The sequence below is a fragment of the Panicum virgatum genome, chromosome 1N (genome assembly GCF_016808335.1).
Source record: "Panicum virgatum strain AP13 chromosome 1N, P.virgatum_v5, whole genome shotgun sequence".
Taxonomy (NCBI): Eukaryota; Viridiplantae; Streptophyta; class Magnoliopsida; order Poales; family Poaceae; genus Panicum; species Panicum virgatum.
Window position 1 is genome coordinate 50305099 of NC_053145.1, and position 24723 is coordinate 50329821.

A 24723-nucleotide genomic window follows, 5' to 3' on the forward strand; every position below is an offset into this window, starting at 1 on the left:
GGCCTCTTGGAGTCTTGGGCCTTGGCATGACGGCCGAATTCGCTCTAGCTCAAGTAGCCCTGCATTTCGAACAGGAGTGATGCAGAGCACCATGGCGGACGTGGGACGCGCGGCATACCCTGCACGGTGGCTTGAAAGTTGAAACCCAACGCCCGCTCGCGTGCGCCCCCTGCCGCGATGCACCTGCGCACCCAAACCATCCGAGGGCGAAGCTACCTGCGCACCAAGCTGAGCCGAGCTGATCAAACTGAGCCGCAAGGTCACCATCCGATGATGTTTTGGTCCTCCACTCCTCCGTGTCGCGCATCGCGGCAGGGAAGCACTCGAGCGCCTGTGCGCGAGGGGTGCACCCCATTTTTTTTTCGCTGTGCAGCAGGATTGCAGTTCCCGCCTTTTTCGCGCAGTCCCCTCACGCGCGAGGCCTGGGCCAAGTCCAAGAGTAAACGGGACAAGACTGATGGCCCAATTTCTGAAACCACTGAAGAAAAGCAAGACACTGAGGCTAAAGTTGGGCCGCGTCGGGGGTCCAGACAGCACCGGCCCAACTCCAGGATCCAGGGTGGAGATTGGGTCTGATGGGCTGATGGCCCGTGCGCGACGCGTGTGTGCGTGAGCACAGGATAAATGTAGAGAGAGCAGAGCGGATCGGCATGGAGGAAAGGAACTGAACCTTTCTTCTTGTTCACGAAGCAGACCTCTGCTTCTTCGATCTATACCAATCCAATTCCTCTCTCCTTCCCCTACCCTAACACCAAACCAATCACCCACCGCCCTAATCCAGAGCTATTCGGTTATTCCCTCCCCTGCCGGGGGGGCGGTGCGCTCAGATGCAAATTCTCTGCCTTACACTACCTCTCCTCCGACACCGTAACTTTGCCACCGTTCCTGCCCTAATGCCCCGCCTCTCCTGCCCCTTGCGACCTCTCTCTTTCATGGCATCTGCAACGTCTCGCTGGTGGCTACCAGTTCATGCGCGACGAGTTTCCCCACTCATGGTGTTTCCCTATCCACCTGCCCGTGGTGTTTCACGGTGTGTTTTCTTGTCCTGTTGCTAAAGTTTGCGTCTTTACTTGTTGCTGTAGTTTTGGATCTGGATTGTGGCCACTTTTTTTTATTTGCCCTTCATATTTAGGAGGCAAATTGGCGAAATATGTTTGTTTTTTTTTCTGTTCTAATGCTAAAGTTTGCGCCTTATGTTTTATAAGTTTTTGGATCTGGATTGCGACCAACTTTGGGTTTCGATTTACCCTAGCTATGTTGGTTTTCGAAGAAGGTAAGTGGGGTGGGGGAAAGTTTTTTAGTTCAGGCCGCGGCTCGGTTGCCAGAGTTTCTTTTACCTAATTCGATATGATTCATATAACAGATAAAAAAATAGATCGAAAAAGACGTAAATCGATTTCAGTCTTAGATAATGTTACATGACGATTTCAATCTTCACCGATGATACCATCTTATTTTATGTCAAATGCTGGTAATGGCTTTTTATGCTCTTTAATGATAGAAGATTTCCTAGTGAACCTCGGAACATGGTCATCAACAGTAAAGTAGAAGGCAAGGAGTCTGCTAAACCATACATGGGGCCGTCCATCTCTTCTGCCAACGTTACTGTATCCCAGGACAGGCACTCTGCAGCCACCCAGGGCACGAAAAGCATTGACACCGGGGGCATAATCTTGGAGGTTATAGCTGGAGATGAGAGAAGTGATAAAGATGCTTGTAGGGTCGCATCAGAGACTACATGTGTCAAACATGATACATTGATGCAAGTTGTGAAGAACACTGACTGTGTTAAGGAAGATCAAAGGAGCACAGCGGATAATCACAGGGTGGAAATTGTTGCCAGTGGTGACAAAGTAGTCAGTGATGATGAAGAAATGACTGTCAATAATATACTTGCAAAAAGTAGACACCGTGATGGTTCCATATACAGGGACATGGATACATGGTGGAAACAGGACTATTGTATTGGGAACCGTAATGAGAGTAAGTGATCGGCATCTCTTTTCCTGTTTTTAATTTGTTGTTATTAATACTATTATAACTATGATTTGTTTTCTTAAACATAGTGTATCTCTTTCCATATCATACAGTTATACATATTTTGTTGTGATCCTAGAGATTGTATATGAGGAGCTTTCCACTGCCAGCCATGTTGGACATCCCCTCAAACCTTCCTCGCCTTGCACTCTTTTAGTTATAAGGTAATTGCACTAGAAGCCCTCACACTTAGGCGCAAGTAGCACTTCCACCCCAAACCTTGCACGCTACCTTTACAGACTCTTCAACTGTCACTATTTGCACAAATAGCAATCTACGCTGTTACCTGATGGGGGAGTTTGACATGGCATGCAGACTTCTGATGAGATGGACTAGGACCTTATTCTATGCTATGTATTTACATAAATGCCCATGTGGGTCTGAATTTGCATTCTCCCTGAAATTGGCTTGAACAGCCTTTGAGCAACTAATAGGTGATCATGCAGCAATAGGTGAAAATGACAGATGCCTGAATAATAGTTGATCATGACACGGCCTCTGAGCATGTTCTTGAACAGCAGAATACACAAGAAAATGGCATATGCAAGTATAAATAGCAATCTAAACATGGGCGTTCACACTACTGTAGTTACCATTAGTTTTAAATTCTACATACATGCAGCTACAAACAGCTAACAATGCACATAACCAATATCACAAGTGGAAGGGGCTGACCACACCTTCCAATGCCTCTGTTTAATCATGAGGACTGGGTTGCCACCTTCCAAAATTTATACCACTTAGCTCGCCAAATTAGAAGTGTTTCTTTTTTTTGCCACTACAAGAAGTATTACCTACACAAAAGAAGATATGACCTCACTGATTGGTATCAATTCATTTTGGTAGTTCACCTTAACCCTCTTGAATACTTGTCTAACCTCTCTGTTTGCTGTTGTGTGTGGAATATCATTGCTTTTCTGCTGCTCTGTGTTGCTTGGTTATAAATTTGTGTGATGAATTCTCACACGGGAAGACATAGTTGTGACAAGGGGAAAAAACATTCAGAAGTGAAATTCTAGTCTGGTGGTAATAGGTATACCTAGTTTGCTGTAGAGGTAGTCTGGCCTTGAGCTTTATTGGTTCCTCCTCACCCTATTGGTCTTCAAGCATCTCTAAGGCTGCTCTTCGTTGGCTTTGTAGGCTTATTACCAGCTTTTTTGAAGCTACATCCCTTGTAGCTGTGGATTAATTTGTTGCAATAGCTCACTGTAGCTTGCCTGCACATTTGGACATCTTGTTTTTCCCTGCACCTCAAGAGGTTGCCATTTTGTTGACCTTCTGTTCCTACCTGCCTTATTGTCATACAAAGGCGAGTTAGTATTAGGCCCATTAACGTTAGCACATTCACTAGAATCTCTTATGTGGAATAATCGAATTGCCATATGCTTGTAGGTGATATTAAGACTCTTATCCCATTAGAAGGATAGAGGTTGCTCTCCTTCCTTGCTCTTCTACAGTGATACTAGAGGCCATTGAGTCGTAGCACCATTGGGCTGGAAATCATTCCACTCAACTCTTAGCATCCAATCTCATATAAATAGATGGCACATGTTGTATTGCTTTGGGGCAAAAGATGCCATACAATTTGTGTCCATATCCCCTTCATCTCATTACCCCCATTCTCAATGCTTTCATTGGAGCCAACTGATCTGCATTTTGAGGCAATGCTTTCTTTGAGTGTTCCTTATGTGTTTTTTGGATGTCAAGTATTTCTTTACTACATTATTTTTTTGTTAGAAACTTACATTATGACTTTACTTTTTATGAAGCTCGCTTGGAGGCAATGGCATTCTCAAATCCCACAAATTGTGTTATTCGCAATGGAACTTGCATGGAACATTTTCCTTGTTGCATGCTGCAAATTTTATCAATAAAGTTGGCTAAAATTCCAGTGGATTGTCGCTTAGTAGAGTTGTATGGATACATAGCTGTGCGGGATGATCTGGATCCATTGCTTAATTATATTGTTAAGCTTAGCAGGGATGATCCCATCGTTGTGGAGCAGGTGCACATCCATACTTATATCTACAATTATTTCAAGGATTACGTGTACCTAACACCCCTTAAGTATAAATTGAAGATTTGTCTGAAGTATAAATTGACCTTGGGGGCTGGTATTAGTGGTGGTTTTGCCCGCATGGTTTATTGAGGTGGACACTGCCACGTGGGCAAAACCACCACCAAAATCATTTAGGTGGTAGATTTAGATGGTTTGGAATAATTTTGGGAGCAAATAGCAGATTTTGCACTTAAGTGTGTTAAGTAGACACACCTCGGTACTTGATGGGGTTAATTAGACTTATTCCTTATTTTGTATTACGTTATTTATTTCACAATATACGGCTAATCTTCTCACATGCATAACACATATGTGATTGGATCACTGCATACTCTCGATGGCATACTACAACTGTTAATTTCTTTTACATCATTAAATTTGGGATAGATTGTGAATGTTGTATTAACTTTGCTCTCGAATTATTTAGTATATATGAAGCTCAGTTTGCACTCTTGACTAACCTTAAAATTAGAAACAAGATTAGTTTATTGATGCCGTTCCATAGATATATATATTGATTATAGACCTGATGTAATATTTTGTCTTAGCTGTATAATAAACGCTTCTGGGTGATTGATCTGTCTAAATAGCAGAATAGTTTGGATTGTATAAAGCCACTACTACCCTCATCCAAGGTGTATTTGATTTTGGAAAAGTCAATCACTGTAAGTTTTTTCAAAAATTAGTCAAATTATATGCATTTTTAGCGTACAGTAAGTTGCATCAATAGATTGATACTTGAATTATTTTCTAGGATGGTGTTGATTTTATATCAATTGGTAATATATTGTTAGAGAAATCAAAGGACAAAAATCTACTTTTGAAGACTTGCTCGTTGCAAGACACCTTACATTGAATGGGTGGAGGGAGCACTATATTATGTATACATTACTATGAGAACATATTTAAACAATGGAACTAAGATAGTAACATGTATTCCAAAAAAAAAATCATACTGAATAGTTTTGGACTATTGATTGTTGCGTAAATAGGCATATGTAGACGGCATTAATGATCCCATCACGTCTTCTCTTTTCAATATGAACACGGTTATGTTTATTTGGGATCTGAAACAGTATCAAGTGAATAATGGGTCCGATGTCCTCTATTTATCACCATTTGCACTTTGTGACCATTTTGTTTGATATATGACCAAGATCTTGGTTATTAAAATTAATGTCGGATATATGAGATTTTGATTATCAGTTGTAAAATATCCTTTTCAAGTGAATGGGAAGAATGTAGATTTAGTTATTTCTTATATTTATATGAAGAGCGACTAAATATAATAATTTTGTAGGGTTCTCTCATCAATATGGCTGGTCCTAAGCGAGGGATAGACATGATGGACTTTACTTTGATCGAATATGACATGAGGGTCAAGACAGGCGAAGAAGAAAAGGATGACCTACAGCTGATCGATGGTGCATCATTCATAGGCCCAGGGATATGGAATCAGCCATTTACAGTTCACATTCCTGGTGATTATGGTGCAGTCGACATAACATTATCACGTCTCCATTCTGCAGTTGAGGCAACTCTAGAGGTCCTCGTATCAGAAGTGCAAATCAGTTTCGATTTGTCGCTCAGTTGTTTAACAAGTGGGCTGAATAAGGGAATCTGGCTGTTTAATGGCACCATTGCTGAGTCATGCAGCTTGAAGAGGTCTGTGGTTGCTGTATTAAGGGAATCTTCGATAGATCTGAAGATCAAAATTGATGCACTGTCATCCAGTTCTGAACAACATTGCTGTTCCTTCCATGCAAAAACCCATGGCCATGATACTCAAGAAATAATGAGTGCTTTTGCTTTCATCTCGGTGAAGGTGACTTGGTCGACATTGCCTGATGGACTATGCCGATAACTCTTCTGTTCCTGTAACGAGTGGGTCGAAGAGACCAACAGTACGGCTTAAATTTAGGTGTGACAAACCTTGGATAAATTTAGGTGTGGCAAACCTTGGATAATGAACAATATATTGTAATAAGTTACTCTTTTACTCCCTTTGTCCTAAAAAAGTGCAATTCTCATTTCTCGAGAAGTCAAATGATTTCAAGTTTGATCAAACTTATTAAAAAATTACTAACATCTATATCTTCAAATAGGTTTCGTATAAAATATATATTACATGATTAACCTAATGATACTTATTTAACAATATAAATGTTAATAGTATTTTGTATAAATTTAGTCAAATTTGAAACTTACTCCTCCAGAAACGAGAGTTGCATTCTTTTTTGGATGGAGAGAGTACTTTTTCTACTTATTCGGTACAGCTGGCCATGTCAATGGATGGTCCAGTCGTTTCTTTGTTTCTTGTTAGCGTTTGGTTAAAGAGTGAGATAGGATGGTTTCATTAGAATGATTCTATCAACTGTTTGGTTTGAAGGATGACTATTCTTTTGTTTGATAGGTAAAGGCTCATGCGATACAATGGGTATACAATTTTTGAACAAATAAATGAATTTTAAGAAATATCTTAAGAAGTTAATAGATACATTGTCTAAGCCATATAAATTTCATCTAGACAGTTTTGGTGTTATATACCCTTTGGCTGCTGTGTACATGGACAAAAGGTCATGGCTGCATACGTCGTTCTTAGAAGATGTTGGATACTACCAAAATATCTTGGCACTGCTGTAATGCTGTTCTTTTCCTTTTGGTTCTTTTGCCTGTGATAATTCTATATGTAACTGCATACAATTTGTAACAGTGCCGTTAACAGATAATCTGGGCTAATACTAATAAAGTTATAAGCTCATAGTATATGTTTCAGCATGTGTCGAACTGAAATGGGGCAAAAGCTTTGATGAGTTGATCATTATTATTGAACAAATGTTCACTGCAATGGAGGGTAGGGAATGGTTGGTCATACACAACTCTGACAAAAACATCGAGACCCATATATATTACAAAATGCACATCACCACTTCCTTATTCGCCATTGTTCAACCAGAACCAGGTGCACATTAGATCAGTTCCCGCAGTTCTATCTTTCACATCTCAGCGATGCGTCCAGCTGGCAAGCCCGCAGAGGAAGCCTCGAAGCGATCGCTGAGGCCGCGCGCGAGCCAGCATCTCAACGCCATTCTCGTCATCGGCGAACTTGCCGGGCCGGCGTCATCTTTCTGAGACGGTCCTCTATTGTCCGCAGCTGCGGCTGTGCTCGTTGAGCCAGGCGACGATGTAGGAGAAGAGAGCCTCCACGGTCTCGTCGGGCTCGCCGGCGGTGAGGCCCTGCCACATCCCTGGGTAGAGCTTGATGGTCTTGTCCGCGCTGCCCACTCGCTCGTAAGCCGTACAGCGCGCGGCTGATATCCAGGTCCGTCACCGTATCAGCCTCGCCGTGCAGGACGAAGAAGGGCGGCTTCACCTGACCAAACAAGTCCGCAGAAGAGTTCAGAGCCAGCGTTTAGCGTCCTGTGACTGACACGCTTTACCGTATCATTTTTCTTTTGGGCCCGAAAGACGTTATCAGCAAAGTAATTTACCTGTGACAAGCCATCTTCTATGTACATGCTGGTTCTGGTCATCTCCAGCGCGGTCTTGAGCCGCAGCTTGTCCCGGTAGAGGTGCACCGCCCAGAATGGTTAGCTAATCTTGTTCTGGACAAAAAGAAAAACAACAACGAGTGGAGAATGTGCGTCGACTACAAAGACCGCAACAAATATTGCCCAAAGGATCCCTTTGGGACACCTCGAATAGATCAAGTCATCGACTCCACTGCTGGATGCACACTACTCTCCTTCCTCGACTATTATTCAGGGTATCTGACGGTGGGTGAGTACCGCTAGCAGGGATTAGTGGGAACCCCCGTTTAGAGATTCGGCCAGGGGTGTAACACACAGTGAAGGCTTCCTCACGGAAGGATTGGAGATAGTGGTTTTTAGACAAGTTCGGGCCGACTTGAGCGTAATACCCTACATCCTGTGGGTTGTGATTGGTTCTTGTATCAGTCTTTTGGGATCCTATCCGGAGTCCCTTTACATATCCTGGGATCCTTCCATTTATAGGCTACAAATCTCTTCTGCCTTCTCTCTAACTGTGTTAACACCCTTTTTGCATGGTAGGCGCTGTCTTCCAGGCCGCCCTGTCCTTTGTCAGACGGGTAGGCGGCTTGTCAGGCTCACCGTAGCAGGCTTTAAAGGGGCACAGCGTTGTTAGGAGCGCCCCTGGACTGAGCCTTGGGGTGTGTTGGGTGACCTTGGATGCCGCGGGATGAGCCCTCACTTCTCGGGGTGACCAAGGGGGTGCTTGGTGGGCCCTCACGCTCCGGGGTGACCCCGCAGATACGTCTCGAGGTGGCCCAGGGTGGTTCCATGGCGGCCTCAGAGGCACCCCGCGGGTCCTCGTGACCCGGGATGAGCCTGGTCAATCTCGGGGAGGTGGCTTGCGCCGCCCCGGTTGACGGGACGCGCAGTAATTGGCGCTGGGCCCCGGCCACCGTCCATCTTCAGTTTGACGGGACGTAGCCTAGGGATAAGCTATCCGCCCATCCATTTTCTTATCGTCTGAGTGCACGGCTCCCCGTAATCATGATGTTTTTACGGGAAAGCCGCGCTCCTCCTTCAGGCTCTGTACCAAGCCAGGCGGCTCGGTGCCGTAACCCGCTGGGTTTCCGGCCTGGTAAAGATATTTTTACCGGGCGAGTGTCTTCGTGGGGAAGGAAAGGCCTTCCCCGGGTTTCTCGTGTCGGGCCGAGTCCCGGCCCGCTCCGTGCGGGCGCCCATCTCCATGGGCGGTCATTCGGGGCTAGGGGCCCAGGCTTGCTCCGGCTGACGTCACCAGATGACATCACTGGTGGGCCACCTTCTCTTAGTCGCACGTTTGTCCGGGGTTATGGGTACCCCATTCCCATTACGCTGACAGTAGCCCCTGGGCCCACCGTCAACCCAAAGAGGTGGGTTGGTGGTGGGGCCAAGAGCCCCTTCAATGCCGCGTCAACTCCCCACATCGCCATTGTGGGGGGTCGTGCCGAATCTGTCAGGGGAGACAAGGCGTTGCCGCAGTCGATTGTTGCCATTTCTTAGCGCAATCACTAGGAACGGGGTTGTTAAGCCCATCCCCGGCAACGGCGCCAGAAATGCTTGTTGGTATTTCTTAGCGACGCAATGCCGCCAAGGAAATGCCGTGTTGGTATGTCTTAACGTTTACAGAAAGATCTGCAAGTGCACGGATATACCGTTATAGCATTTCACCCGGAAGTATTCATGGTATCGTTATTTATATTTTCCCAAGGGATGGCTAGGTTGTGTAAAGATATTTACTAGTTCCATAACCATGACACTTATAAAGTAAGATCCAGACTATTGAGTACACAGGGGTAAGTGATAAATAAAGGATAATCAGGGGTAATGTGACAGACACAGAACAACCAACTCTCATGAATAAAGAATAAACAAGCACACCTAAGGTTAGTGGGAGCATAGGCACAGATCCATAGTATACTATTCATGTTAGCAGATAAGTTATATTAGCCGCATGCTTAGAGCTGCAGGTGCCAGGGAATTAGAGACATTGGAGAGAATGACCCGCACTGGAGAACATTCAGTCCCGTTTCATCTTTGCATGAACTCCTATACGATACCCGAACGTCGGGGAGTATGCTAACCGAGAAGCAGCTTCCCAGCGGACCGACAGGGCTGTCACCACCTGCGGTCTATCCCAGTCACACTGTGGAGCACCGTCATATCCGAAGGATCCCGCATACCTAGGCACCATGCCCACATATGAGGTCACTACCCTAGCACCCTCGGGCCCCCCACCCTTCGGATGGACATGTATGATGCTAAAGCAAGCCCGAAAGCACAACGAACCGATATCCTTACCCAGATCATCTGATCTAAGCAAGCAACTAGTATAACTTAAGTAAGCACATATCAAGGCTAAGCAAGCTACGAACATAGCAAGATATCCAAGAACGAACTCAGTATGAATAGCATAATGAAAGTCGGAATACAAAGCCATACCAGAGGCCGAGGATTGCTTGCCGACCCCAAGGACGACTGGATTCGCTAAGGAGATGAAGTACTAGCCTAGCTCCACTACCCTAAGGAGTACAAGTTACAAGAGAGTGTGAGAGAGAGGCCTTCAAGTGGTGTGTGTGGTGAGTGGTATGAGAGGCCCTTTATATAGCTTGTGAAGGTCGGTTCCCGCCATCTTCATACATGGAAACATGCCAAACCGCCATCAGGAGGATAAGAACAGCCTTCCCGCCAAAAATCTTCTGGAGACGCCTCCAGGTGGGGTTGGCCAACCCTCCTTTGCCGCCTCTGGCCACCGCCTTTGTCTGGGTTGCTTCCTGGTGGGTCCTGATGTCAGATGGTCGGTGCCGGAGCTTGGTTGGTCGGTTTGGTCTAGTTTGTGGGCCTCCTTTGCATGTGTTACTCATGACGCGATTGTCTGCGACTTTGTCTGCGTATTCGTCGTGTTTTCTTCTTATTCCAGACTTGTGTTCCTAAAAACATAAATCTTCGAAAACAACTGTGGAGCTAGGTTAGTGATACAAATATGTGAGTAAGAGGTATAGTTTTCCTTCTTTTATGAGTATAGTTGACGGTCATATTTCGCACTTAACGACCGTCAACAAAACCCCCAAGCTAGCCTTTTGCTCGTCATCCCTGAGCAAAACAAGGCGCTCGTTGTTGATCAAGAGTTGCCACAATGTTGAATTTCCAACTCATACTTAGGCACAACCGAATGCTTCTTACCTTGATTTTGAATAAATTGGCCTTTGTTCTTACCTCTTACCTTACTCCTGTGGAGCTTATAGCTTCACCTCATCTTTGGCGGTTGATAGTCAGAACGGTATCATAGAGTGCTCATATAACTTTCGTATAAATTCGTTGATATTGTATAACAATTTAATTTAATTAGCAGATTAGCTGAATTAGATTTGGTGCTCTAGAACACTGGTTTAGTATTAGGGTATTTGAGTACTATTACAGACTTTTTCAAATAAAATAATTATACATTAGAATAGAATTATGATAGTACCTTATTGATATTGCAGTATAAGACAATAGAATTATAACAGTACCTATATTTTCACGCATCGATTTGGTATACGATATGTGCATTGCTTAAATTATGGTTTGTTATTTGGCGCACCACACTATAGCGCCAATGTCTTCGTCAGGATCAACCTACATTCCGTGGAGCAAGTGTAAAGCCACCGTACCCAAAGGAATTAATGTGCCAATGTGCTTCTGCGGTTCGTTATGCAAGTTCATGCAATCTGAGGTTTTAGTAGATGACTACGGCATGAGGTTCTTTATGTGTGAGAACTACGAATATGATCCACTGTAACATCCCGAAAATTCACTAAATAAATCATGCGCTAAAGTTGTCTTTCATTGAGCTTGACTCCCCTCAAACCCTGAACCCTAATCCCCAGAACCTCCCCCAAGCAACCCGACACCCGAATTCAATCCGCGTCCCATCTTTTTCCCATCCAACGCGACGCGTCGTGACCGGCCGCCGCGAATCCCGCCCCTCCTTTTTCCCTCTCTCCTTCCTTCCCGGCCGCGTGCCCCACCTCCCGTGGCCCGCACCCGCGTGGCCGACCGCGGCCGCAGTCGCCGCTGGCGCGCACCGCCCCCCTTCCTTTATCCTTTCCCTCTCTCTCCCATTTTCTTTTTCTCTAATTCTTTTTCCTTTTTCTCATTTCTTTTTCCCCTTTTCTCTTTTTCCTTTTTCTTTTCTCTCCCTCCCTCCTTCCCTTCTTCCTCCTCTGCCTCGCTCCCGCTCGCCCCGAGCCTGCCAGGCCGGCTCCCTTCCCCGCTCCGCACGGCTCGGCCCGCGCGCACCCGCACGCGCCGGCCATGCCCCGCGGCCGCCCGTGCGCCCACGCCAACTCGGCCTGCCCTGCCCGGCCGCGCCTCGCCCCGGCTCCCGGTGCGCGCCCCTCCTCCCTCCCCTCCCCATGGCTCACGCACCCGCGCGAGCCGAACCAGCGCGCCGCCGCGGCCTCACCGCGCCCGAACCGCACCCCGGACCACGGCTCCGCAGTGCGCACGCGTGCGCCCGCGCACGCCGGTCCAAGGCGGCCGAGCCACCGCCCAGGCGCCGCCGCGTGCCCCCGATGCCGCCGGCCGCACCAGCACTTTGGCCGCTGAGCCGTTCGCCGCCTCGGCGCACGCACACGCGCGTGCGCGCGCCGCCCGCCGGCCGCCGGCCCCGCCTGCCCTGTTCCCGGTCCGACCCCGCGCATGCCGCTGGCCCCTGCCTCGCCGCGCGCACGCGCACACACCCTGCCCTGCCCACGTGCGCGCCGCGCGCCGCCCGTCGCTGCGCCGCCCTGTGCTCGCCGCTGCCGCTCGCGTCCCGTCACCAGTGGCCGCCCTCGCCGCCCGTGCCCCGCTTCCCGACGCCAGCAAGCGGCCGGAGCGCCATAACTCCGCCCCGCACCGCTCGCCGGACGCACCTACCGGCTCACCCTACCCCCCACCGCCTCATTTCTCCTATAAAAGGGGCCCCGAGCTCCCCGGCCAGCTCCACAACCTCACCCGCCGGCCCTAGCCCCCTCTCCTAACCTGCAGCGCCGCCGCCGCAGCCATTCCCGCCCGCCGCCGCCGACCCACGCCGCCCCGCCTCTGCGCGCCATCCCAGCCCGAGGTGAGGCCGGGATCCCCTCCAGGGCGCCACCCTTCCCCTTTCCCCTCACCCCCGGCCGCCGCCCAAGTCCAGCGCACCCGAATCGGGCCGCCGCCGGCGAGCCGACGCTCCTCCCCTGTTTCCCAGTGCGAGGGGGAGGAGGGAGATGGCAATTTTGCCATTAGGCCCTCCCCCTTCCCTTTATTCCATAAAGAGCCCCCACTCCTTATGGGCTTTTTCCTAAAAAGGCCCTTCTGTTTTTCTATTTTTTGCAAACAAATCCTCCACTATTTAAACCTAATAATAATTAGGTCCCTGCACTTCCCTTTTAGGCCAAAATACTTTTAGAAATCGTAAACAGGCCCCGAGTTTTCCCGAATTATTTTACAACTAGGCCCCTGCCCCTTATCCGATCCCGAACCTTTACTAAAACCTATCATTTCATGTAACAAACGACCTCTGATCAACCCGAAACTTTATCACGCTTTTCCTAACCAAGTCTTGGCCATGCCATTAGGAAACCACTCGAAAATAATACTTCGTACTCTATATTTTATGTTCTTCCGATTCGAGCTCAACGATAGATCTTGTGTTGATTGGATGCTTGTTTGTGTGTGCTGTAGACCGCAGAGTGAACGAAGGGGAGCCCGTCAGCGAGCAGTTCTGTGAGCAGGAGAACGAGGACCAGTTCCGCGACCCCGAGCCCGAAGGACAGGACTTCCCCGAAGGCTTTGAAGACGGCAAGTTCAATCCCATCCTTTGATGCATGTTTCTATCCTAGTTTTTACAAATACAACCCAATGGCCTACTTTATAAAACTGCATACGTTTTTTCTTGCATGAAAACACGGTTGGATAGCCACCCCTTGATTTGTGATGACCATTCCTTGACTACCTAGATTAATGTCTGATTTTGCTTGGACGTTAATCGATATTAGAACGCTTAGGACTTTACTCATAATACTATTTATTTTTATAAAGAAAATGTGTGCGTGTGGGATGGGATAAACGTGGCGTTTTTGTAAAGAAAGTGTAGACGGGATGGATGGCATTTCTACGGATTTGCCATTTGGTGTGCTTGTGCCAATATGGCAAGGCAAAAGAAGGGAGATATCCATCTTGTCGTGTTTAAGGACCGAGTTGGTGTGTCATCTCACCTAACTCCACTATCGTGCAGACCACTCGACCGTTGAATGGGCAACGGCGTAGCATAAATCCCACTAGTTGGTGTGATAGCCATCAGGAGAGCTGAGAGCGACGGGTGACTAAGGAAAAGGGATAAGCCCCGAGTGACTTATGCCCGGTTATACCTAAGTGAACGGTCGATGACCCCTTGGTGCATCCCGTGATGGCTAGTCAGGCTTAGCTATGGTGGGTAATGGCTATGTTGGGATCTACACCGACACGACGGTGTTCGAGTTGTGGTATCCTACTTGTGGGTAAAGTTGCACACCTCTGCAGAGTCAAGAATCTATTCGAATAGCCGTGCCCACGGTATTGGGCGAGTTACGGTGTGGTCACATAACTAGTGTTTCATGGGATGGGCTGGTGTGAGTTGTTTTGGAATTGTGTCCGGCAGTTGTGCCGTGTGCTACGACGGACGGGGAGTCCAGTGGCAGTTTAAAAATTGGAAACTCCGTGTTACTTCTGAAATTGATTTTCATAAAGGTTTTCTTTAAAGCAAACCCCTGCATAAAATATTGTTTTTCTGCAAATTAAACCATAACCTTATCCTTGATTTACCTATGCTTATTATCCTGATTTAACCCCTCCGTGGGTGTGGTTGGACTTGCTGAGTACGTTCGTACTCACCCCATTCTCACTTTTTACAGAAGAAGACCCGGATTTCGTTCCAGACGACGCCGAGTAGGGTTATCGTTCTACACCCAACCTTGCTTGTGGAACCGGCCCCGTTGAGATGCCTCCGCTGTCGCAGTACTCTGAGCCCGTAGTAGACCCTATGTGGTTTGCAGTCTGGTGTTATGTTGTAGCTTGGTTAATAATTATCATCATCTGTATCGAGTGTCCTCCAAGGTTTGTACGGTTTTGAACCATCTGATGTAATAAATGTGGCATCAGCTTCCTGGGACTGGTGCTTTGTATCACATTTAAGTCTTCTCTTATGAGGGGACGCTTCAGGTGGTATCAGAGCTGTAGGTTGGCCGTAGGACGTGACCCTAGGAGCGAAACCCGTTTTTAGACCCTTTACCTTAGGACTTTTCTATCCTTAATCCTTTCCTCACACAAACACTTACCTTTGGTTCTTGCCCTGTTCCAGATGGCTGACAATGGATGGATTGGCGGAATCTGTTTCGCAGAGCCCGGCCTTCCCAAGTTGTTGATACTCAGCCTGGAACGCATCGGAGTTGTGGATCCACCAGAGTTTCTCTATCGGGAGTACGACTCCAAGGGTACTCTTCGGTGTGACCTGATGATCTTCATAGCAAGAAGCACCCGCTACCCTGATGTGGACCCTTGGTTCATCTCCACCACTGGATTCCATTTCCCGGATACCTATCGGAAAGCCGCCCGTAAAGCCCTGCGACGGCTCCGAGTGATCTACAAGCATCACCTTCAGCGGACTCCTATGGGGTTCTTCCCGCCAACTGAAGGAAGAGGACGCACCTGGATCGCCCGAATGAGAGGACTCGGAAGGGAAGAAGAAGATCTGGAAGACACTGTATCCCACCTGTCCATCTACCTCACCGGCCTGGATGAGCTCTATCGCGAGCAAGCAGCACAACTGAAACAGCAGGTCCACAGAGCAGAAAAAGCAACCCAGGAGATGGAGGAACAACGGTCGAGGACTTTCCACGCCGAGTATTCCCTGGCTGCGCTCCAAGTCCAAATGGATGAAAAAGAGGCAGAACTGGAAGAGCAGCAGACAAGGGCCGCACGTGCCGAGAACTCGCTAGCCGCTCTCCAAGCTCAGATGCGGAGGTACGAGGCTCGCTGGGGAATAGGTGGATGGATAGAGGAAGACGAAGGAGAGGAAGAACCCATGGAAACCCATTGGGACGTTGGCACTCAGACTGAAGAAGAAGAACCCGAAGAAACCCACTGGGATAAAGGAACTCAGACCGAGGATGATGTGATGGATCAGTACCTTCCACTGAAGAAGCGCTCCTTTAGAAGTGAGGAAGAATCCCCATGATAGGAGTAGTCTCTAAGCTAGAACCTTTGCTCTATTAATCATGTACCCATGAAGTTGTACCCCATCATGATGCCATAAATAAAAACCATCTACCCCTTTGTGTACCGCAAATATTCGTGCAAGATCTTCACCCTATCTTTGTTTTCAGATGGCTAAGGAAGGATGGACCCAGGGCGACTGCCAAGCTGCACCTGGCTTCCCCAGCCTTTTGATCAACGCCCTGGAAAGCCTTGGAGTCACGGAACGCCCAAGGTACTACAGCAGAGAGTACGAACACCATGGCACTCTCCGCTGCAGGGTGATCATAGTCATCGCCAGAAGCGAGCGCCACCCCAACATCCAGTCGTGGCGAGTGACTGCTATGGGATTCAGGCACCAAGACACCTATCCCTTGGCTGTCAGAAAGGCACTTCGGTACCTATGCCGGATTTTCGAAGAACACCTAGCACCCACGCCAATGAGGTTCTTTCCGCCGGCCATCAGAACCCCTGTTTGGGAAGCCCGCATGAGAAGCCTGGAACGACGCCGCCATGAAGTAGACCCTTTGTACCAAGTGGCTAACTATCTGGCCGCTTTGGACCAACTCTTCGATGAGCAGGCCCACCTGCTGAGGGAGCAGACCAATCGTGCCGAGCAAGCTGAACTCGCGATGAGGCTCCAACAAGTCCGAGCAGCCCAAGCCGAGGCAAGAGCCGCAGCCGCGATCAGCAGTGAAGCGGTTGCACAAGAGAGCCTCAGACAAGCCCGAGACCGGCGCATGCAGGAATGGACCAGAAGTGGTACCCCAGTTCCGGCCATCGGAGAAGACCATGTTCTACTTGGGACACCCGTCATAGGATGGGGAACGCTCTTTGGAAGCCCTCGAGCTCCACCCGAGAACCCCGAAGGGTCTACTGCTGTCAGAGAAAGAGAAGCTGCTGCTCAGCCCCAAGAGAACGGGAACCCGGAGGACGACGAGCCGTTTGTTTCCCCGGAAGCACGTACCACCCCAGAAGAAGACTCGCCCCGCGAGTAGAGTGTCCAACCCTACCCTGTTGTTGTACCCTTCTAGTCCTTCCAGTTTAAGTTGTATTCCTAGTTTGAACCTGTACCCGGACGTGTAGTACGCGTTCTAGTCTTGTTCCTGGGTTGTACCCTACCTCGCTTTAGTAAAAGTTGCTCGTTTGCCTTGTTGTGTGCTTGATGTGTGTGTGCCGTTCGGCAGAAGGTTAATTCTGCCTTTTTCAAAAATACGAATTAAATAATTTAAACATCACCTAATCCCAATCTCACAAAAACCCTACCAAATCTGCAGATGGTTTCCCGAAGCGTCACGAGGGCCTCCCGTGTCAGGGACCCTGCAGCCGCTGATGCAGGAATACGCCTTAACGGGCAAAACCATCCTCAGGAAGAACAAGAAGTGAGTCAGGGCAGAGGAGAAAATCAGGATGCACAGCTACCACCACCACCACCCTTCGTGGACCTGGCACAAGTGATCCATAACCAGACTCTCATACTGGAGACACTGGCCAATGCTCTAATGAACAGGCAGCCATGAGAGCAGACCTTCAACGACAAGCTAACAGCATTTCTGAGGGCCAAGCCACCCACTTTTGCCGGATCCAGCAACCCCTTGGACGCAGATGACTGGCTCCGTGTGATCCAGAGGAAGCTCGAGCCGTTTGGGTGCCAAGATCGGGATAAAGTCCTCCTGGCAGCACATCAACTCACCGGGACCGCCTTAGCCTGGTGGGAAAATTACTGCGCTGCTGCCAGAGATGCCTCCACCATCACCTGGAATGAATTTGTGAGAGAGTTCCGCCGCTATCACATCCCCTCAGCTACCATGAAGCGCAAGGCAGATGAATTCCGTGCACTTCAGCAGGGGAATATGACGGTAGAGGAGTATACACACCAGTTTATGGAATTGGCTCGCTATGCACCAGAAGAGGTGAACGACGACGAGAAGAAGCAGGATATGTTCAAGAAGGGACTAAATCCAGAGCTCAGGACCCTGCTCACCCCTCAGATCTACCCTGATTTCAACACCCTGATGAACAAGGCAATCCTCACGGAGAGGGCCAAGATCGACGAAAGAAAGGATAACAAGCGCAAGTTTTTGGAGAGCAAGGCACGCCAGCAGGATTGATTTCAGAAGACCAGAAGTCTCAGCTACAACGCACCAAGGTCCCAAGCCCCAATGCAGTACAAAATTCAGTCCCAAGTAACAGGACCACGGGCCCCTAACACACAGCCCAGAAGCCAGAACACCATGAGGGCCTCACAGAATAATGCGAGCCAGGTCACCAATAACAACAACAATGTGAGGGCCTGTTTCAACTGCCGAGAGACAGGGCATTTCATCGCTGACTGCCCTTATGCCAAGAACAAGCCAGCTACTTCAGCTTTCTCCAACACAGTGAACGGACCCAAGCCAGTTCTGACCGGTGCCAACCGAGTGCCCCTCCGTGGCAACAGCAACAACAACAACAACCAGCAGAGGCAACCTCAGCAGTCTTTTGGACGAGCCCGTGTCAACCACATCGACGCACAGGAAGCTCAAGGAGCCCAGGGCGTAGTACTCGGTGAGTACCTAGTCAGCTCAACTCTTGCAACAGTACTGTTTGATTCTGGAGCATCACACTCATTCATATCTTCGAGTTTTGTGGAGAAACATAAAATACCTACAGTACTACTAAAAACACCCCTGTTAACCCGGACGCCCGGAGGAGACATCAGGTGTCAACTGGGTTGTCTACGGGTAAGGATCAATTTAAGTGGGGTAGAGTTTTTAGCAGACTTAGTAGTACTTAAGTCAGAAGGGATAGATGTAATCCTTGGAATGGACTGGCTAAGCAAACATAATGGCCTCATAGGTTGTACGGACAAGGTAGTACATCTGACAAACCCAGAGGGAGTCCGAGTGACCTGTCATACCCGGGAAAGTGGAGCAAACCCGATGGTGTTTAGCATGGAAGCCAAGTCCTTGGAAGAAGTCCCGGTAGTGAATGAGTACCCTGATGTCTTTCCCGAAGAACTTCCCGGTATGCCACCAGATAGGGACATAGAATTTGTCATTGATCTTGTTCCTGGAACCGCCCCCATAGCCAAAAGACCCTATAGGATGGCAGCCTCTGAGTTGGCAGAGTTAAAGAAACAACTAGAGGAGTTGCAACAAATTGGCTTCATCAGGCCAAGTTCGTCGCCTTGGGGAGCCCCGGTTCTATTCGTTAAAAAGAAGGACGGAAGTATGAGGTTATGTGTAGACTACCGGGCACTAAACGAAGTCACTATCAAAAACAAGTATCCCCTACCTAGAATCGATGACCTTTTTGACCAGTTAAAAGGAGCCAGGTACTTCTCCAAGATTGACCTGAGGTCTGGCTATTTTCAGCTCAAGATCAGGGAGAGCGACATCCCGAAAACAGCTTTTGTCACCCGGTATGGTCAGTTTGAGTTTACGGTGATGTCTTTTGGACTGACAAATGCACCTGCCTATTTCATGAACCTCATGAACAAAGTGTTTATGGATGAGTTAGATAAGTTTGTCGTAGTCTTCATTGACAACATACTTGTTTACTCGAAGAGTATTCAGGAGCACGAGCAACACCTGAGGGTAGTTTTGGAAAAACTGAGAATGCATAGGCTATACGCCAAATTTAGCAAGTGTGAATTCTGGCTGGAGAAAGTAGCTTTCCTTGGTCATATCTTGACCGCGGAGGGAGTAGCAGTGGATCCCGAGAAGGTCGAAGCAGTCTCCAACTGGCAGCAACCAACCAGTGTCAGTGAGATCAGGAGTTTTCTTGGATTAGCTGGGTATTATCGGAGATTCATTGAGGGATTTTCTAAGATAGCCCGGCCCATGACAGAGCTGCTCAAGAAAGAAAAGAAGTTTACCTGGACGGAGTCGTGTGAAAGGAGCTTCCAGGAGTTGAAGCGAAGGTTGACGACAGCCCCAGTGCTAACCTTGCCGGATATTCATCGGGACTTTGTCATCTATTGTGATGCATCCCGACAAGGATTGGGTTGTGTACTGATGCAAGATGGGAAAGTCGTTGCATATGCTTCCCGTCAACTCAGGACCCATGAGCAAAATTACCCGACTCATGATTTGGAACTTGCAGCCGTAGTGCATGCACTCAAGATCTGGAGACATTATTTGATTGGAAATAAGTGCGAAATCTTTACCGACCATAAAAGTCTGAAGTATATCTTCACTCAACCAGACTTGAACTTGAGACAAAGAAGGTGGCTGGAATTAGTCAAAGACTATAATTTGGAAATTCACTATCACCCTGGTAAAGCCAATGTGGTAGCCGATGCCCTAAGTCGAAAATCCTACGGGCCCAGGAATGACCATTTACGAGAGGAAATGGCACAATTAAATGTGCACATTGTCCCTCGAGGTTCCAGCCAAGTGTTGAACATTCAATCCACTCTAGAAGAAAGAATCAGGAAGGCCCAAAGATCGGACAAGGGACTGATGGAAATCCAGAAGCAAACCGGAGAAAATAAGGCACCAGACTTTAGAGTGGATAATAGGGGAACGCTGTGGTATAAAGATAGAATTTGTGTGCCCCAGAAAGGAGATTTCAGACAAATAATCATGGATGAAGCCCACAACTCGGCCTACTCCATTCACCTAGGATCCACCAAAATGTATATGGACTTAAGACAGAAATATTGGTGGGATGGGATGAAGGCAGATATTGCACGATTTGTCGCTCGTTGTGATACTTGCCAAAGAATCAAAGCTGAGCACCAGAAGCCGGCAGGATTGTTGCAACCCCTACCTATCCCGGTTTGGAAATGGGATGAAATAGGGATGGATTTTGTAGTGGGCTTGCCCAGAACCCAGAAAGGACACGATTCCATATGGGTAATAGTGGATCGCCTTACTAAATCAGCTCACTTCATACCCGTACGGACCAACTATGGCGGAGAAAAGCTAGCCAAGCTTTATGTGGAAAATATAGTGAAATTGCATGGTGTGCCCAGTCGAATTGTTTCCGATAGAGGGACCCAGTTCACCTCTAGATTTTGGAAAAGCTTGCATAAAGCTATGGGCACCAAGCTAGACTTTAGTTCCGCTTATCACCCGCAGACAGATGGTCAGACAGAAAGGGTGAATCAGATTATGGAAGATATGTTGAGAGCATGTGTCCTCACCTACGGCAAAGATTGGGAACAGAGTTTACCCTATGCCGAGTTCTCATACAACAACGGGTACCAAGCAAGCTTGGGCATGTCACCTTTTGAAGCTCTCTACGGAAGAAAATGCAGAACCCCTCTGATGTGGTCAGAAGTTGGAGAACGTGCCCTAGTCGGCCCCGCACTCATAAAGGAAGCAGAAGAAAGAGTTGCCGAGATTAGAGAAAAGCTGAAAGCAGCCCAGTCTCGACAAAAGAGCTACGCCGACAAGAAGAGACGCGAGATAAGCTTCAACCCAGGAGATTTCGTGTATCTCAAGGTATCACCCATTCGAGGAACCCGAAGATTTCAGGTACAAGGAAAATTAGCCCCTCGGTACATTGGACCATACCGAGTTCTGAAGAAAGTTGGAGCAGTAGCATACCGTTTGGAACTGCCAGAAGAAATGTCAGATATACATCCAGTGTTCAACGTCTCACAGCTAAGAAGATGTTTGAGAGTACCCGAGGCAGAGCACGTGCCCGTAGAAACGATAGATCTACAGCCAGACCTACGATATCAAGAAGTACCAGTCAAGATTCTCGACACTGTCACCAGAAGGACCAGAAATTCCGAGGTACGAATCTGCAGAGTCCAATGGAGCAGGCACGGTGTGGAAGAAGCGACATGGGAACGCGAAGACGCCCTGAAGAAGGAATTTCCTCACCTGTTTAGGAACCAGCCGAATCTCGAGGACGAGATTCATTTTAAGTGGGGTAGGTTTGTAACATCCCGAAAATTCACTAAATAAATCATGCGCTAAAGTTGTCTTTCGTTGAGCTCGACTCCCCTCAAACCCTGAACCCTAATCCCCAGAACCTCCCCCAAGCAACCCGACACCCGAATTCAATCCGCGTCCCATCTTTTTCCCATCCAACGCGACGCGTCGTGACCGGCCGCCGCGAATCCCGCCCCTCCTTTTCCCTCTCTCCTTCCTTCCCGGCCGCGTGCCCCATCTCCCGTGGCCCGCACCCGCGTGGCCGACCGCGGCCGCAGTCGCCGCTGGCGCGCACCGCCCCCCTTCCTTTATCCTTTCCCTCTCTCTCCCATTTTCTTTTTCTCTAATTCTTTTTCCTTTTTCTCATTTCTTTTTCCCCTTTTCTCTTTTTCCTTTTTCTTTTCTCTCCCTCCCTCCTTCCCTTCTTCCTCCTCTGCCTCGCTTCCGCTCGCCCCGAGCCCGCCAGGCCGGCTCCCTTCCCCGCTCCGCACGGCTCGGCCCGCGCGCACCCGCACGCGCCGGCCACACCCCGCGGCCGCTCGTGCGCCCACGCCAACTCGGCCTGCCCTGCCCGGCCGCGCCTCGCCCCGGCTCCCGGTGCGCGCCCCTCCTCCCTCCCCTCCCCATGGCTCACGCACCCGCGCGAGCCGAACCAGCCCGCCGCCGCGGCCTCACCGCGCCCGAACCGCACCCCGGACCACGGCTCCACAGTGCGCACGCGTGCACCCGCGCACGCCGGTCCAAGGCGGCCGAGCCACCGCCCAGGCGCCGCCGCGTGCCCCCGATGCCGCCGGCCGCACCAGCACTTTGGCCGCTGAGCCGTTCGCCGCCTCGGCGCACGCACACACGCGTGCGCGCGCCGCCCGCCGGCCGCCGGCCCCGCCTGCCCTGTTCCCGGTCCGACCCCGCGCATGCCGCTGGCCCCTGCCTCGCCGCGCGCACGCGCACACACCCTGCCCTGCCCACGTGCGCGCCGCGCGCCGCCCATCGCTGCGCCGCCCTGTGCTCGCCGCTGCCGCTCGCGTCTCGTCACCAGTGGCCGCCCTCGCCGCCCGTGCCCCGCTTCCCGACGCCAGCAAGCGGCCGGAGCGCCATAACTCCGCCCCGCACCGCTCGCCGGACGCACCTACCGGCTCACCCTACCCCCCACCGCCTCATTTCTCCTATAAAAGGGGCCCCGAGCTCCCCGGCCAGCTCCACAACCTCACCCGCCGGTCCTAGCCCCCTCTCCTAACCTGCAGCGCCGCCGCCGCAGCCATTCCCGCCCGCCGCCGCCGACCCACGCCGCCCTGCCTCTGCGCGCCATCCCAGCCCGAGGTGAGGCCGGGATCCCCTCCAGGGCGCCACCCTTCCCCTTTCCCCTCACCCCCGGCCGCCGCCCAAGTCCAGCGCGCCCGAATCGGGCCGCCGCCGGCGAGCCGACGCTCCTCCCCTGTTTCCCAGTGCGAGGGGGAGGAGGGAGATGGTAGTTTTGCCATTAGGCCCTCCCCCTTCCCTTTATTCCATAAAGAGCCCCCACTCCTTATGGGCTTTTTCCTAAAAAAGCCCTTCTGTTTTTCTATTTTTTGCAAACAAATCCTCCACTATTTAAACCTAATAATAATTAGGTCCCTGCACTTCCCTTTTAGGCCCAAATACTTTTAGAAATCATAAACAGGCCCCGAGTTTTCCCGAATTATTTTACAACTAGGCCCCTGCCCCTTATCCGATCCCGAACCTTTACTAAAACCTATCATTTCATGTAACAAATGACCTCTGATCAACCCGAAACTTTATCACGCTTTTCCTAACCAAGTCTTGGCCATGCCATTAGGAAACCACTCGAAAATAATACTTCGTACTCTATATTTTATGTGCTTCCGATTCGAGCTCAACGATAGATCTTGTGTTGATTGGATGCTTGTTTGTGTGTGCTGTAGACCGCGGAGTGAACGAAGGGGAGCCCGTCAGCGAGCAGTTCTGTGAGCAGGAGAACGAGGACCAGTTCCGCGACCCCGAGCCCGATGGACAGGACTTCCCCGAAGGCTTTGAAGACGGCAAGTTCAATCCCATCCTTTGATGCATGTTTCTGTCCTAGTTTTTACAAATACAACCCAATGGCCTGCTTTATAAAACTGCATACGTTTTTGCTTGCATGAAAACACGGTTGGATAGCCACCCCTTGATTTGTGATGACCATTCCTTGACTACCTAGATTAATGTCTGATTTTGCTTGGACGTTAATCGATATTAGAACGCTTAGGACTTTACTCATAATACTATTTATTTTTATAAAGAAAATGTGTGCGTGTGGGATGGGATAAACATGGCGTTTTTGTAAAGAAAGTGTAGACGGGATGGATGGCATTTCTACGGATTTGCCATTTGGTGTGCTTGTGCCAATATGGCAAGGCAAAAGAAGGGAGATATCCATCTTGTCGTGTTTAAGGACCGAGTTGGTGTGTCATCTCACCTAACTCCACTATCGTGCAGACCACTCGACCGTTGAATGGGCAACGGCGTAGCATAAATCCCACTAGTTGGTGTGATAGCCATCAGGAGAGCTGAGAGCGACGGGTGACTAAGGAAAAGGGATAAGCCCCGAGTGACTTATGCCCGGTTATACCTAAGTGAACGGTCGATGACCCCTTGGTGCATCCCGTGATGGCTAGTCAGGCTTAGGTATGGTGGGTAATGGCTATATTGGGATCTACACCGACACGACGGTGTTCGAGTTGTGGTATCCTACTTGTGGGTAAAGTTGCACACCTCTGCAGAGTCAAGAATCTATTCGAATAGCCGTGCCCACGGTATTGGGCGAGTTACGGTGTGGTCACATAACTAGTGTTTCATGGGATGGGCTGGTGTGAGTTGTTTTGGAATTGTGTCCGGCAGTTGTGCCGTGTGCTACGACGGACGGGGAGTCCGGTGGCAGTTTAAAAATTGGAAACTTCGTGTTACTTCTGAAATTGATTTTCATAAAGGTTTTCTTTAAAGCAAACCCCTGCATAAA

At 49.3% G+C, this 24723-nt stretch overlaps 1 protein-coding gene and 1 pseudogene across 4 annotated transcripts; one reads left to right on the plus strand and one right to left on the minus strand.

Annotated features, from left to right (window-relative positions):
* Positions 1 to 639: 639 nt before the first annotated feature.
* LOC120656440 lies at positions 640 to 6404 on the plus strand. Of its 4 annotated transcripts, none has more exons than XM_039934524.1 (4): positions 640 to 1030; positions 1505 to 1983; positions 3807 to 4042; positions 5397 to 6099. In XM_039934524.1, the coding sequence occupies exons 1-4, from the start codon at positions 828 to 830 to the stop codon at positions 5958 to 5960; spliced, it is 1482 nt and encodes a 493-aa protein (XP_039790458.1). In that variant the 5' UTR covers positions 640 to 827; the 3' UTR covers positions 5961 to 6099. The 4 variants fall into 4 exon arrangements, with proteins under 4 accessions (XP_039790458.1, XP_039790457.1, XP_039790460.1 ...); XM_039934523.1 differs by having other exon boundaries at positions 643 to 1030; positions 1502 to 1983; positions 5397 to 6404; XM_039934526.1 differs by having other exon boundaries at positions 643 to 1030; positions 1514 to 1983; positions 5397 to 6404.
* An 833-nt stretch (positions 6405 to 7237) lies between these two features.
* On the minus strand, positions 7238 to 7629 carry LOC120653623 (annotated as a pseudogene).
* Positions 7630 to 24723: the final 17094 nt, after the last annotated feature.

Bases quoted from the DNA above. Each gene is read 5' to 3' on its own strand.
- LOC120656440 (XM_039934523.1), top strand. From the start codon at position 828: ATGCAAATTCTCTGCCTTACACTACCTCTCCTCCGACACCGTAACTTT. The intron at 1,031-1,501 runs GTGTGTTTTCTT...CTTTAATGATAG, and splicing joins CCTGCCCGTGGTGTTTCACG to AAGATTTCCTAGTGAACCTC. The intron at 4,043-5,396 runs GTGCACATCCAT...ATAATTTTGTAG, and splicing joins ATCCCATCGTTGTGGAGCAG to GGTTCTCTCATCAATATGGC.